This window comes from Galeopterus variegatus, unplaced genomic scaffold (genome assembly GCF_000696425.1).
Source record: "Galeopterus variegatus unplaced genomic scaffold, G_variegatus-3.0.2 Scaffold1598, whole genome shotgun sequence".
NCBI classification, from domain to species: domain Eukaryota; kingdom Metazoa; phylum Chordata; class Mammalia; order Dermoptera; family Cynocephalidae; genus Galeopterus; species Galeopterus variegatus.
Genome location: NW_007727709.1, coordinates 307,940 through 323,530, shown reverse-complemented (window position 1 = coordinate 323,530; position 15,591 = coordinate 307,940). Strand labels below are relative to the sequence as shown.

The following is a 15,591-nucleotide window of genomic DNA, read 5'->3' as shown; positions in this document are numbered from 1 at the left end:
CAAAAAAACTAAACACAGAAAGACAGAGGATGACACTGCAAGCAAAAGTTCTGGGAGGAGAAAGGACACAAAGAGGCCTTGACTCTGTCCCCTGAGTGTCACCTTCTCCTTGGGGATTCTCACTGATTCTTGCTGCCCCCCCCATGGTGGACTCTGCAAGGAAATAGGGCATTGCTCACTCTGGCCTACCTTAGACAGGTGGGAATTCTGAAAAAGGCCTTCAATGAATACTAAGAGGAAAAAAACCAGAGAAAATACCAGAAATATAAAATCCGTCATGCTCCCAATACAACCTTCTGAACTGACTAAACCTACATAGCCTCTTCTCCTCAGAGAACAATCCAGTCACTCTTGATACTCTGGGGTACATATGGGGATGCTGGGCTGCTCATGAATTAACAGTGAAGTCTTTTTTTTTTTTTTTTGGTGGCTGGCTGGTATGGGGATCCAAATCTTTGACCTTGGTGTTATAACACCTTATTCTAACGAACTGAGCAACCCACCAGCCCTTAACAGTGAAGCTTTATTAGGAAAAAATATTGACAGCTTCTATAATGTTGGGGTAAGGAGGGCTGGATGGTTAGTTCAGACGGTTAGGGTGTGGTGTTGATAACACCAAGGTCAAGGGTTTGGATCCCCATACTGACCAGCTGCACCACCCCCCACCAAAAAAATAAGGGCAAGCTTTCCTAAGCCAGACATAAAATCCCAAACCTCCTCTGACTCTCTACCATCTACAGTATGAAATGCAAGGCTCTTCTCAAACTGGCCTCAACTTCTCCAGGGTCTGAGTAAGGAAACTGACATGTATTGAGTGGTGTGTCAGCCCTGTGGTGAGCCTTCCCCACACTTAACTTCATTTAGTATAAGAACACCCTGATTTCATTCCAAAGATCACACTCTTTCTTCACACTATGCTGCTTCTCTAGTTTCCCTGCTTGTCCATTTATTCCCTCTTCCTGTCTGATTCAATCTTCCTTGTCCCTGAATGCACTACATTCTCCTAAAACTCTCAGCCTAAGCAACTTCAATTCACCCTTCCAACCCAAACGTCCCCTCCTTGGTGACCCCTCTCCCAATTCATCCAGGTATAGCTGGAATATCCATCCACTGCCCACAGCACTCCATACACATCTGTATTACAGCACTTGTTCCAATGCAGTGACATATCTGTCTCCCCTAGACTAGGAGTTCCTCAGGACAGGGACCTTACTCACTCCTCATTCCCAGCATCAGCACAGAGCTTTTATACCACAGATGCTCAATAAATATCAGGAGATGATCCCATTCCAGAAAGCCTTCCTAAACTACTCCACCCCTAGTAATTACTCTTGCCTCTTGGTTCTATGACTGGCACAATTGACGCCATAAAACCTCAACCATATTTTTATGCTGCCCATAGTCACTCAGGGTCGTTTTGTGTTCTATTCTAGTTTACCCAACTGGACCATAAGCTGCTTCTGAGCAAAAACCACATCACGCCTATGTCCTTACACTGTGCCACACATAGTGCTGAGCACAAATATTTTAACATATACCTACTGTTAGACTGGTGGGTAAGACCCAGGAGGGAGGCTAACTAGCGATTCAGAATGACCTGAAACTTGGGCAAATCTCCCTGAATCTCTCCTCCCCAATCTTCTTTAGTTTCTCTCCCTGGGTTCTGTTTTTTCTACCCTGGGGAGATGTGGGACAGAGTAACAATATGGTCATCACTCCTTCCTCTGTAGGCAAGGAAGGCAAATGAAGCAACTAGTTTATTGCAGAGGGCACTGGACCAGCTGCCAGAAGACCTGGGTTCAAGTTTCTTGTCTTAATGAATTTGCTCTACCCATTAAATATCTAATATATGCCAAGCACTGTTCTCAGTGTTTTACATGTACAAATATTTACTAATACAACAACCCTATTGAGGTAGGTACTATTATTACCCCACTTCACAGATGAGGAAATGGGCCCAGATAGGTTAAGTAATTTACCCAAGGTCACAAAAGCTAAGAAGTGATGGAGACAAAAAGCTATGAAATTTGGCTCCATTTTCCTCCTACATTTGTCTATGTTACTCCTCCTATTTGATTCCCTCCTCCACACAGACATCGTATCTGTACACACAATACCCAGAACATGTTTTATCAAGTAGTTATTTTGTCAAGTTTCCTCTCATTAACCTGTAAGCTCCTAGAAATCCTAGCCTGTGACCTGTTCAGTTCTATCTGCAGGGGCAGCACACATCTACTAGGAGCTGTTGCAACGTTTAAGTAAATCCTTAACTTACGACTTTACTTGGACAAATCACCTGGCTTCTCTTAAATGTAAAATGGGATCTGGTTACAAAGCTTCAACGTTACAATGGATATTAAAATGCTTAGCATAACACACCACTAGAACTCAGCAAGTGTTAGCTATTAGTACCCTTGCTTCAGAAGGTAAGATGATCTAAATATACATTCTGCAAAAAGACGAACAAAATAATCCAATTGATTCCTAACACTTCTTTTCATCAGGGGTCGTAATCAGACGCAATCAGCAGATACCTGTACTTAAGAGCGTATAAACTGTAACGCAAGACACCGAATGAACCACGAGTGGTGTTCAAGAAACGGACGGGCCTAGGTCCTACGCTCCTGAGGACTCACGATGTGGCTGAAGAGATAAGGCTTTGACATGTGAAGACAACGACCAAAACAAAGCGCCCGATGAGCGAGATCTGGACAGAGAGCAGGCGAAACAGGGAAGGGTCCCCTAAGCGGCGGGGCCCGGGCCAAGCCTCGAAGGACGGGTAGAACTCGGAAAGAAGGAAAGAGACCATCCCAGCGGGCAAAAACTTTCACTTGCAGCCCCGCAGGCTTCCCGGAATCTTTCTCCCTGAGGCGTGGCGGTGACCGAGTCTCAGCGGCAGCGAAGCCTCCAGACGAGTTGGGGTGAGGGGACTGCGCCAGGGCAGACCAGCGTGGCCGAGCTACAAGAGGAAGCCTCGCCGAGGCGGCTCAGGAAGAACTGGCTTTCTCCAGCCCTGCAAAACGTACCCGCGACGCGGATCCGTCGCAGCACCGAGAACAAGCTCACCTGCGGTTAGCTCCCGGTCTCTGCAGGTCTCCTCCCACCTCGGACCATCTCTGGGGAAGGCGCTTGAGCGACACCCAGCGACAGCCAATCACCGCTCTGGGATCCCACTGACAGCCAATGGCATCCGCGCCTGACGGAACCGTGCGCACCAAAACACGGAAGGGGCGGGAACTGTGAGTGCGTCTCGGCGTCCGGGGCGGGTGTGAGGGCGACGGAATGCAGGAAAAGGAAGAGCCGGCCGGCGCCACAGGGCTCCAGGGGACGCTCAGGCAGGGCGCCCAAAAGCCTGAATTCCCCCAACTGCGCAGACTCTGCGCGCGGGACCAAATGGGCATGCGCAGGGCTGGGCTGGGCGCACAGTGGAGTCTCCTCTTTCGTTGGCTCTCTGTATTAGCTGTCCGCGTGGGCGTACGGAGGGGGTGTGAGAGGCTCGTTGCCCAAACCCGCTCGGCCAAAACTGGGGGTCCTACCTCCATCTTTCACCCTCTTAGTCTTCTTTCTTTAATTAAAAAAATCTTTTTAAATTTTAATTTATTTTGTATTGTTTTTGTCTTTGTTATTCTAAGTAATAGACTAGTTTAGAGCTGGCCGGTTAGCTCGGTTGGTTAGAGCGTGGTGCCGATAACACCAAGGTCCAGGGTTCTATCCTTACACCGGCCAGCCGCCAAAAAAAAAAAAAAAAAACCCAAAACAGAAATTAAGCAGAAAGTGCAGACACTTGTCATGATCCTTCCTCCCCCGCCCTCCCATACACAGCGTTCTTTTAAATACTGGTATTCCTGTGCTGGCTTCTCCTTCCCCAAACCTCTGTCTGCCTCGCTTCTTCCCAGGCTCGGCGAACGACCTTGTCATCCATGCGCTCGTTCAGGTCAGAAACCTGCGGGTCATCCCTGATTCCTCCCTCACCTGTCACACCCAATCCATTGCCAAGTCCTGTGGATTCTACCTTCTTAAACACATCTCAAATTCAGCCGTCTTTCTTTATCTTCACCACCCCCAACCTAGTCCATTAATCGTCCAGCCCGGATTTCTACTCTAGTCTAACGGTCCCACTGTGTGCACTCTTGTTTCCCTCCAAAGTATTATCCATGGAGCACTCGGAGTGATCTTTACGCAAAGCAAATCTGTTTAACTCACCACCCCGCTTATATAACTCAAAGGCATTCTATTGCCCTCAGGGTAAAACCCCAAAACCATATTGAGGCTTTCTAGACCCTTCAGCATCTGGGCCCTGTCTGCTTCTCCAACTATCTTGAGTCCTCTTGACCTCATTTCCTGCTTTGCAGTCCTAAATTTCTTCCAGCTTCTCCACCGCACACAGCCGCCTTTTGCCTCTCATGACTTGTACTTGCTGTTTTCTCTGGCTGAAGTAATCTTCCCCTTCTCCCCCTCCCACGTTTATTTGACTGATTCTTACTCATTTTGATCTCAGTATAGACGCTTTGTTTCCCGCGAAGTGTTCCTTGATAGCCCTTTCCGTAATTCCCAGGAGAGCTCTATCACAATGTATTTGACTGTTGACTCGTCTGCATTTTGCAGTACACTAGCTCAGTGAGGGAGCACAGGTTTGTGTATATATATGCGTCCTACGCCTTTATAATAGCATCGCAGTCCAGTGACTGAAACTCAGTAAGGGTTCAAGACGTGTTTGTTAAATAAACTGTGTACCTTAGTCAAGTTCATTAGGGGTTTTTTGTTGTTTTGTTTTATGGCCGCTGGCAGGTATGGGGATCCAAACCCTTGATTTTGGTGTTATAACATTACGGCCTAACCAACTGAGCTAACCGGCCAGCCCTGTGAAGGGTATTAGGATTAATATTTTATTACATTATAATTTTGTGTATCTTCTAACCTAAAAATAAAACTGTATAATTTATATAATCAGAAAACACATTAAATGTTCAATATAAATAAAATGAATTTAAAGATGCCATTAGGGCCGGCCCGTGGCTCACTCGGGAGAGTGCGGTGCTGATAACACCAAGGCCCCGGGTTCGGATCCCACATAGGGATGGCCGGTTCGCTCACTGGCTGAGCGTGGTGCTGACAACACCAAGTCAAGGGTTAAGATCCCCTTACCGGTCATCTTTAAAAAAAAAAAAAAATAGTAAGGTCATATTTGTGCATGCATTTGGTTTTTTGGTTCTTTGTTGGGGGTGGGGGGGCGCTGGCAGGTACATGGGGATCCAAACCCTTGACCTTAGCACCATGTGAGTGAGCTAACCCGGCAACCCCGAATTTTGTTTTTAACAGCAGTGAATTAAAGCTTGGTCCCTATTTTAAAATAGTTTTAAAAATATAATTCAAAAGTAACAAAAGATATTTTATCAGCTTTGTTCATCCAAAAGTATATAGTTATAGTAAGTAGTACTTCATGAAATGCCAACCTCATTTTAATTCAGATTTACACCACTGAAAATGGCTCTTAGTTTTATTTTAGCAATTTCATGAAGTTCACAGAGCTGTGTAAACTGAAACATGGGTAACAAGAGTAAAAATTTCAGGATTGCTCTGGGATCTATATACAGTATATGTTTCCAAGATTTAAGGCAGTGTCTTACTGTCTAGTAGAGTTTACTTCCATCTCAATCTGCTTCACTTGAAAACAAGCCACAATTTTGGCTGGATAATTCAGACGTATCTTGAGATTTGTTTTTTAAAAGCTGCCACAAAAACTTAAAGCATAATTCATACTCATTAGAAGCTGTGGATCTCTTCTGAAAGTGTGAAATGGATAAAGTTGATGAAATTAAGTTTCATGTTTCTTTTTCATTCATTTTTAAAATCCATATTTTTGAAATGTGACCAGGCTTTGTTCACTATAAAATATGTGACTCCACTGAACTCTGGGGAGCTCAGCACTGGAACCTGATTACACTTTCCAGTTACCATTTACTCAAACCCCAGGTCCAGTGGGAATCTGAATGCCTGCCCTCCCATCACCAAAAGTTTCCCCTGAGAATACAAGTTCAGTGTGTTTGTCTGTTTTGTCATATTAGCAAATGAACTTCTCGTCTGTGAACCACTATGAGTTGCATTTCTTAGATTAAGGGAAACAGCTTGAAAAATCTCTTTAAGATTTCATGACCTAGAGTTGAGTATTTCACTATACAAAAATTAATCAAATATCCAAGCTGGTCAGTTAGCTCACTTGGTTAGAGCATGGTGTTGGTAACACCAACGTTAAAGGTTCAGATCTTGTTACTGGCCAGCTGCCAAACAGAAAAAGAAAAAACCAAATATCTATATTCTGCCACTCTTTCCAAATATCCCACATTATGTGACTAGTATGGACAGCGGCATGGGAAATATTAACAACTTCTATGTGCTATCTACCTGAACGCACATCCCCTCAACCCCCTGTGATATATGTAAGTCATGGAATGTTGAGGCTGGAAGTGACCTGAGTGATTATCCAGGCCATCCTTATGTTATTTTATTTATTCATTTATATTTTTATTTATTTTTATCCAGTATGCAGATCCAGACCCTTGACCTTGGTGTTATCAGCACCACGCTCAACCCTTATTTTAGAGATGAGGAAGCTGAGGTCCAGAAAGAAGTGGCCTGCTCAAGGTCACTCAGTGTTGTTTGTTGCATTTAGTTTTCCTGCCTCCTGGTCCTGTGCTGTCCCACATCCTGCAGCAGCTTACCTGGTTCAAGTCCTATGTAAGGTCCTAGAGGACAGTAACCACGGACATAGAGTTTGCTAGTGCCTATAACTCCCTGAAACATGCCCATATTTTGGAATGAAAGACTTTTTATGATGATGAAACACTTATAAGACTTCCCCCTTCTAATCTGTCTCTCCAAGGCAATAGTTAACTTTTTCAGCACTGACTATATGCCATCCAAGTTCTAAGTGTGTAACTCATTTTCTTCTCACCCACACCAAATGATAGCTATGATTACCACAGTCCCCATTTTACAGATGAGAAAATGGAGGCACTCAGAGGTTTCATAACTTTCCCAAGGTCACATAGCTAATAAGTGGAGCTGGGACTCAAACCCAGACATCTAGGCTAGTTCCCGAGCCCATTGTCTGAACTCTATTATATCTTGGAAGGAGAAGCCTGTTCAAGAAAGAGGAATGAAGATGCCTGTACTAGCCCATGGACTTTTTTGCTTACAACTTCACCCTTCAAAGACTCTCATCTCTTGCATCCTCTCTCTGCATGTCCCTTCTTCCTGCAGGCACTTCTTAGCAGGCCCACTATGTGTGCCATCTATTCCATGTCACTATCTGGGTCCCCATCTCTAATCCTACCACTTCATCAACACCACAGCCTCATTGCCTTTCAAAGGATAACCAGTTGTTCAGTTTATAAACTCCAATTTGACTTTAATTTAATAAATTAAATGTTAAGCCATCACACAGCAATGGACATCATCATCTCCCAGCATACAGAGGTGCAGCCTTGCTCTTGTTCCCTCATCACACAGTCTTTAAATAAAGCGCCTAAAGCCATCTCTCTGGGGAAGGCTTCCCACCAGGCTCCGGGCTCCCTCCTTCTAACAGAGCCACTGCTCATGGAGAAGGCATCAAGTACAAAAACAGTAATAAAGGGGGAGGGAGGGATGAAGAGCAGAAGGGGAGGCAGGGAGGTGGGAGTACCTGCCCCCCATCCAGGACACCAGCCCCACTTTCTGTGAGCCGCTGATGTCCTCAGAGGCAGACATCAGTGCTGGTCTGAGTGGAGACCTGAGGGAAGTGAGGGAGCCCCATCCCAAAGGGAATTGCCTACCCTCCTGGGAGAGAAAAGAAGGGTCACCTGGGAGAGATGCCCTCTATCATCTGTTCACTGAGGTCCTAGACCACATATATAAATAGATAAGAGAATAAATAAGGGAGAAGGGATCAGCTGAGGAGCTGAGTACCCTGGACTCCTCTCAGGGGCCAGTGTCAGCAGGAGGCAAAGGCTTCTGAGGAATGCACACGCACATGCCAGGACAGAGCCCTCCCCTTACTCCTAGCCACCAACTCCCTCCTATGTCCTCCGCAATGGGTGCCCACCTGTCACGGGCTTCCCATTGCAAGTACCCTTCCAAAAGGCCCCCCGGGCACAGGGTGAACAAGGTTTCCTGGAACCCAGAGGGCTTTCTAGCCCAGGCATGGGGAATCCAGGAAGGGGGATGGAAGGGTATGTGGAAAATGGGCTGAGAGAACTCTTGCCCTCTCCTAACTCAGGAGATAAGGAGGGCCCTCAGAGCTGGGGGCTGGGGTTGCCATTGGCCTTGGGTTTGGATTTAAAGGAAAAGCGCTTAATAAGGCGGCGAGAAAAGCTGCCAGCCTTCTTTCGGACACTGGGTGTGGCCGTCGTTTTGGAGAGGTCATCGTGTGATTGGCTCAGACCAGCTTCCTTCTGTCGAGGCCTCCGGCGGAAGATGAGCTTAGTGCCACTGCGCAGGAAACTCACTGCAGGGGAAGAGGGGAAGCTGAAGCAGAGAGAGGGGCTTGGGCGTGGTGGGGTGAGGTAGGGGGCAGAGAAAGGACTGAGGATGGAGAGAGAGATGTGGAGCAGAACCAGTCCCTTGGCCTAGAAACCAGACTTCCTCAGGAAAGAAAGTAGAAACAAAAATGTGCCCTATCCTTCCTGAGGAAATAATGTTGGTACTCATAGGATTCTGGGGGCATTCCTGACTGCTCAAGGAGGAATGTCCAGGGGTTGGCTGCTCTGTGAGGACAGACCGGGATTGGGCCTCTTTCCTATGGAAAGACAAAGACTGAACAGAAGATGTTCCCCAGAGCCTATAAATCATGAAGGTAGGCTGGCCGGTTAGCTCAGTTGGTAAGAGCTCAGTGTGATAACCCCTGGGTCAAGGATTTGGATCTCCATACCAGCCAGCCAGCCACCACCCTCCAACCCCGAAAAAAAAACCATGAAGGGAAAAGTGGGTTGACACTTCTTTACCAAATTCCAGGAATGAACAGCAAGTGGTGCTTCTGAAAACTTCAAAGAGGTAAATTCAGAACCAATATAATGAGGAAGATACAGGCTTTGGACTTTGGAATCTCACTATCCCAAGAAGTGATGCATGCTTAAATCATAAATAGTTAGATATGTGATGGACAAACTCATTGGTAGAGGGAGGAATATGTTTTAGGGCAAGTCCCTCATGCTTTGAAGTTAGAACTCCCACAGCTGTCCACAGCCTGTGCCACTGCCAGAAGGACCAGGGTTGGGCCAGGGTAGGATTTCTTATAGGGAAGAGGGTACAGACTGAAAGGGAAAAAATTTTTTTAAAAAAGAGGGAAGACAGGCACTTAGACTCAGGAAGAGGAAAAATGGAGACAAAGGGAAATAATTTGGCATCCCTTCCTGTCATCCAAGCCCATCAGATCCAGGCCAGAAACCAACACACCAAGTTCCCCTCTCTACTCTAGCTTGGCTGAACCAGGCTGGGAACTCTGGCGATCTCCTAGTGCAGGAAGGAGGAGGCAAGTTGGCTTGAGGTTTCCATGTCCCTAAGTGACCAGTAGGACCCAAATCATGACACTGGGTATAAAAGAGGCGGGGGTGGGCGCATCCTGCCAATATCTCCCCACCTTTGTGATCCTTGAGGCTTCTGGTCTCCAGGGCACCAGTAGACCCTGTTTCCGACTCAACATCATCGACAGACGGCCTCTCAGAAATGTCCGAACGTGTTGTTTCATCTGCTTCCTGAACACTCGTGGGACTGGAGAGGGCATCTAGGGGTCCTGGGGACATGGCTGGTGGGTCTGAGGGAGGTGAAGAGGGACCTCCACTGGTCCCTACATCATCCTGTGTTGAGCCTTCTAGGGATGCCGCATAGCCCAGGGATAGTGCCAACTCGTCCTGAGCAATGGGCACCTGGCAGGAGGGACAAGTCGTAATGGGCAGGAGTGACCCATTAGGGTCTTCTCCCTATCCCAGCTCCTCTCCCCAAAGCCCTGTTACCTTGGAAACACCAGAGATGATGAGAGTGCTGCGCTTGGTGGGTGTCTTCTTGGCTGCCCGCCCACTGGGCTCAGTGAGCTGGCGAATTGCTGTCTCTGCTACAGGGTCCAAGCCATTGGAAAGGTGGCTCTCCCCTGCTGGGGGTAGAGATGGAAAAGCTGACTTCTCCCTGGCTCCTCCTTGGACTTGAACTTCTCCTGCCTCACCCAAAGTTGTTTCTGACTCTGGGGCACCAGTGCCAACCGGCACTCACACATCCCCATTCCCCACTCACGGCTGCTGCTGTGGGAGGTACTGCTGGGGCCACTGCTCTCACTCAGCACAGTTGTCGTCTTCTCCGTCACCTCCACCTTGGACGGGGAGCGGGAGGGGGAGTCTGGTGGGTGGGGGAGGGTCAGTGAGCTGGGAGGTGATTTACAGTGGACCCCCAACCCCTACTAGCTTTGTTAAGATGCAGACTTTGGTTGATTCAGAGGGCAAGGATGATTAAAGGGTGATTAATCACAAGGGTGATTAAGAAGATGTCATGGGGACAAAAAGACACCACAGAAACTAATAGGAATGTGGGAAAGTGCCATGTGGCCTACTGAGGGTGTGGGGAGATGCCATGAAAATACGGAGAGTGTGCAGAAATGGTACAATCCCCTGCTAGAGATGGGTTCCCAAGCTCCTCCTCGTTACCTAATTTGCCATCTACACGGGGCCGGGACTGGACAGTGGTGACTGTGGTAACAATGGTGCCATCAGGCATAATAGTCCGGTCCAGCTCAATCTTCTTGGTAGGTGTGATGCTGGGGCGTGGGGTGGAGGGGGTGGGAGTGCCCAGGTTCCGTGGGGATCCCTCCTCATACTGCAGCTGCCAAGGGGTGGGAGAGCAAAGAGGGAAAGCCTCAGAGACCACCTGTCCCCTGTGTCCTCCCATCTCCCTCAGTGGTCGGCTTCTCACCTCTGCTGCCATAGTGGCTGCTGGTCCCAGGGCTTTCCCTGGTCCTGGGGTGAGTGGGCACACCTGTCTTCGAGACAGTGGTCTGGAGGGGGAGCCCACAAGCAGTGTGGCCTGGCCCAGGAGCTCAGCTGAGGAAAGGGGTGGCACCATGAGCTGGGCCCAGGCCAGGCTCCACTCAGCACTCACCCAGACGTGCCCCCTCCTGCCCCACACTCACTGTCTCCACAGCTGCTGCTCCTCAGCACTTTGAGGGTCAGCTCCCGGCTCTGGGGGCCCAGATCCCTGTGGGCCAAGAGGAGATGGGGCAGGGAGGGGGAAGATTAGTAAACTGAACCTACCTTGAATGGCCTGCAGACCAGACATAGAGATGACACAAATAAGATGGTGCAAATCCTCCAATCAGATTATCCTGCCCTCCAACTACTCTTTCTTCCCAAGAGAATGGGACAGGGCCCAAGTGGAGACTGCACTCCTCAACTGGACATTCAAATCCTCCCTGGCCCTCTGCTCCCTGCCTTGTCAGTCTCTCTCTGTCTCACATCACCCCCTCTCACTTGCTCAAGTTGTACTTGTACTTTCTGTCTGCCAAGAGTACTTTCACACTCTGGTGAAATCCTATTCTTGTTCTAAGGTGTGGTTTAAATGCCACCTCCTCCATGAAGCCTACTCTGATCCTTATTCCATTATGAGAATTAATCTTATCCACCATGGTACATCATGTGAACCTCAATTGGAGCACTTGTACCATCTTCTTTACATACATCTATTTCTGTCTTGAGTCATGTCTGTATGCCATGAACTAGGCCAGGGCCTGGCATACAATAAGGGCCTATACCAAGAGCTACTGAAAACAGAGTTGATTCATGCTAGAACTATGCTAGAAGGGTTTGATCCTCAGTCTGCCCATGAGAGCAGGGGGTGGGGGAAAGGTCACTCCTTACAGTGCCAGGTCCTCTGTCCACTCCACCTCAGGACCAGCCCTCGCAGGCTTGGTCCACTTCTGTTGCATGGGGTTGTCAAGCTCAGCTACACAGCATAGTTCCTCAGTGCCTGTGAGGAACCAGAAATTAGAAGATGCTCAGATCAAAGATGCCACTGAGGAATACTGAGGCTGTACCCTTGGCAAAGGGGCAAGGAGTGCCTGCAACCATAGTCTGGGAAGTCCCCTAGCTGCTTCCAGCTCTCACCTCCCAGCTCACTTCCCAGGTGAGAAGCTTGAAGCTGCCGTAGGAATAACCGGGTAGGTCTGGGGATGGCTGGCTGGGCTTGGGGCATCATGGGTGGCTTCTCACTGTGTACCTAAGAGCAGAAGGAGGTAAAAAGAGCAAGAATCCTCACATAGTACCCTGAGGACAGGGTGCATGCAAACCTTTTGCTTTGGGTGCCTACTCACCAGGCCTCCTGGGGGAGAGCAAGCCCTGAGGTTGACCATCATGGCTGGCTGGGTGCTGACAATGGCATCCTTGATCAGTTCCTCAACTGTGAAGAGTTCTACTTGTTCCTCACCTCTCTGCAGGGAGAAGAAGAGAACAAAGAGATGGAGCCCCCAGCTCTGCTTCCCCTCATGTTCTGCCTCTTTTCTGCCAGCCCTGCCTCCTTACCTCCCTGGCCTGCAGTTTGGGAAGCACCATCAGGCTGAGATCCGGGCGACTGGTGAAGGCCCAGGATACTAGCAGCCCCTCACCAGGGATTTCCTCCAGGTTGACTTCCAACTGGGGACAGGGACAAAGGGATTGGGTTGACTTGCCCCAGTCCTCCAATGACTCCCAACTCCTGAGGACCCTCCCTTCCTGAATTCCATCTCAGAGAAAAACCAAATGGAAAAAGCTGTGTCAAATGAGCCACCCCCTGCCCAACTCAGTTTCACACATCTCCCCCCAACCTGTGTTGGTGGCAGTGTCAGAGTGACGTGGTAGGTCTCCATAGAGACGGCAGCAGGGGACTGCTGGGTCACAGAGACCGGGAACCGCACCTCCTCAGCAGAGAGCTGGCAACGCAGCACCTGAGATGAGCAAGGCACAGTGAGGCATAGAGAAGAGCACTTGCCCTGCTGGGCCCCGCCCTATCATGGTTCAGCAGACCCCTTCCCACTCTGTTTTCCTTGGGACTTCACCTATTAAGAGTCATAAACCCCTGAAAGAATCAGATAAAAGCCAAAGACTCTCCCCGAAAAATGCAGATATACATGTACAGCATTTTACACGTAATGTCAGTGGGATTCTCAGACCTCCTAATGCCAATCCTTAGACCCCTCCTAATGCATTCACAAACTCCAGGTTAGGAACCCACAGAATAAAGAGAACTTTTGGGGTCAGCCCCCCTCAAACCCCAAAGAAGGCAGTGCCCATTAGACCCTTACCATGGTACGTTCTGATTGGTCGGTGCAGGTCACGTGACTAATGCTGGCTCTAGGTGGGAGTTGGGCCACCTCCTCAAAGGCAATTTGGATGGAGCTCTGAGGGAACAGTAATGCAGGCACAGGATCAGATCTCTGGAGTGGCCCCCCACAGGGCTAGCCTGCTCAGTTGTTGGCTGGGCCCTGGCACTGCAGAGGCTTCAGCTGCAGGTTGGCTTCTGGCCTCTCCTTATCTCAAGCTTTAGGACAGGAGGTGTGCCCCTCAAACCCCACCTCTCCAGGGGCTAGCAGCTGCTAGGGGCCACAGAGGAGCTAGACCACTTCAGAGACTAGATCACCTTGAGCTGACAACCCTGGATTCCTTCTGGAATACCAGGAGCCTCCCTCTTCTCCCCACCTTCCCCTTCATCCCCTACCCTAACCCCAAAGAAAAGTGTACATAGAAAAAAATAAAGTATTGGTTGGCACCTATATATAATAGCTGGGTAGAGAGGGAAGGGTTGACCTAAAGGTTAAAGCAGTAGGGCCACTTATTGCAAGATAAGAGCTGAAGAAATTCTGCTAAGCCTTCTTCCAGATAAATAAGAAGTAGAGGTTCAAGAGTATGACTATCCATATTCTTTGAGATGAATAGTAGCTCAGCATGGTCTTGGGAAACTTTACCACAGGGACTGGGAAGAGAAGCAAGCTCAGAGGGCTCAAGAGTCCAGGGTCCTGCCTAATTCCTCAAGACAGACAGCAGGATGGTATTAGAAAGCAGAAAGCTGCTTAGCTTAGGTCTTGAAAGAGCTGCTCCCTAATTATTCCACCCAGTGGAAGCAACCTACTGCCCTATCTGGAAAGCAGCATGGGAAGAAGAATTGAGAAGGGGGCACACCACAGTCTGAGCTAGCAACTCTTCCTTGGGTCTTGAGATGGAGGAAACAAACCCACAGGCAAACCAGGGGATGCCAACTTCTGCTCTGGTAGCTGTTTTTTCAAAGGCCAGGCTGAGAGAGATGGGGAGATGGATGCTTAGAAGGTCAATCTCCCTGTCCCCTGCAAGGGAGACCAATGTCCAGCTGAGTCAGCTGTCCTGGGGAGTTGCTTCTGACCCAGGGACAAGGTGCAGAGAGGAATGCAGGAGTAGGTTCAAGGTGTAAACTGAGAGATGCCATCTGACTTTCAGCTGGCCAGCTGCGCAGACGAAACAGAGCAACTTCTTGTGGCCACTTTTCTTTCCAGGCATTTGGGGAGCTAGTATGGTAGAGCCTCTAAAATCATGGTGGCTGGAAATGGAGAACCCTCTGAGCAAGGAGCTGGCGGACTGCGAAGGCAAGGAGACAGTGCTGGGCCAGGATGGGAGGAGGCCCCAGAAGAAGGAGACCTCCCACCCCATCTTGGTCTCATGACCACGCTTCCTGCCCCACTTCCTGGGAGGCCAGATGCCCATGGTGCAATGGGAGGAAGTAGGCTGGGCTGGTTTGTGACTGCCCCTCAAGGGGCAGCTCTAAGTTCATCTGCTGGGAAGGGCATGGATTGTCAATGTGCTCTCCACCTGAACATTTGCCGCCCCCAGCAAATACAGTACACCACAGGCCAGCAAGGAGAAGTATGTATATGACTGTAGCAGTGAAATTACTGATGGGTAGGGTGGTAATTCAGGCTCCCTGGTGATCTGCCTGGCCACACCAGCGATTTGGGGCATGAAATGTTAACTGGGTGTGGTGCATGAGGACCAAGCAAATTCCTTCTGCTGGTGCACCTGTCTTCCTCTCCATACAACCTCCCACCCCAACACAACCAGCAGCCAGGTTAGGCGGAAGTGCCCTAAGGCACAGAGATTAGTGTTGCTATGAGAACAGCAACTTATGCACGGGTTTGAAGCCAGAGTACATTGCCCACAAAAAATAGAGGATTTGGGACATAAAGGGATTTCTACAACCCCCTGCCTCACCTACACCCTTTTCTCTGATCCTGCAGGGACAGAGAAGCCATGGGGTTCCCCAGTTGATCCCCACCCCCATCCGGCCCTCCTAGCATAAGCAGTTCCTCCCATGCAAGGAAGGGCTGAAAGGATCTCCTAGGTACTCTGCCCAACTCACCCCGTCCCTGCAGGCCTGCTCGTTCAGCGCTCGCACCCAAGCCCGCTGCCAGTTCTCCCGGAAAGACCTGAAGGCGAAGAGCGACGCCAGGAGGCCCCGGACGCCTGGCTCCTCAGGGGCGCCGGCCCGAGTCGCCCGCAGCCGCAGCAGCGAGCGCCACACGCCCAGCTCCCGCAGGGAGCTCGCGGGCTCCGCGGCTAAGGCGGGTCCCGGGTCCCG

The 15,591-nt window shown here is 49.4% G+C and overlaps 2 protein-coding genes across 2 annotated transcripts in view; both read right to left on the bottom strand.

Annotated features, from left to right (window-relative positions):
* The window catches only part of HINFP (histone H4 transcription factor), a 10,703-nt gene extending 7,876 nt beyond the window's left edge, over positions 1-2,827 (bottom strand). Inside the window, exon 1 of the mRNA XM_008577910.1 lies at positions 2,535-2,827. The gene's annotated coding sequence lies outside the window, so the exon portion shown is untranslated. The remainder of the gene's footprint in view (positions 1-2,534) is intronic.
* A 4,555-nt stretch (positions 2,828-7,382) lies between these two features.
* On the bottom strand, positions 7,383-15,538 carry C2CD2L (C2CD2-like). Its single transcript, XM_008577908.1, has 14 exons — positions 15,373-15,538; positions 13,292-13,387; positions 12,815-12,934; positions 12,534-12,644; positions 12,326-12,442; positions 12,120-12,231; positions 11,874-11,982; positions 11,150-11,214; positions 10,933-11,060; positions 10,668-10,842; positions 10,261-10,362; positions 9,987-10,120; positions 9,614-9,899; positions 7,383-8,482 (listed from the first exon to the last, which is right to left on the bottom strand). The coding sequence occupies exons 2-14, from the start codon at positions 13,292-13,294 to the stop codon at positions 8,271-8,273; spliced, it is 1,674 nt and encodes a 557-aa protein (XP_008576130.1). The 5' UTR covers positions 13,295-13,387; positions 15,373-15,538; the 3' UTR covers positions 7,383-8,270.
* Between the last annotated feature and the right edge of the window lie 53 nt (positions 15,539-15,591).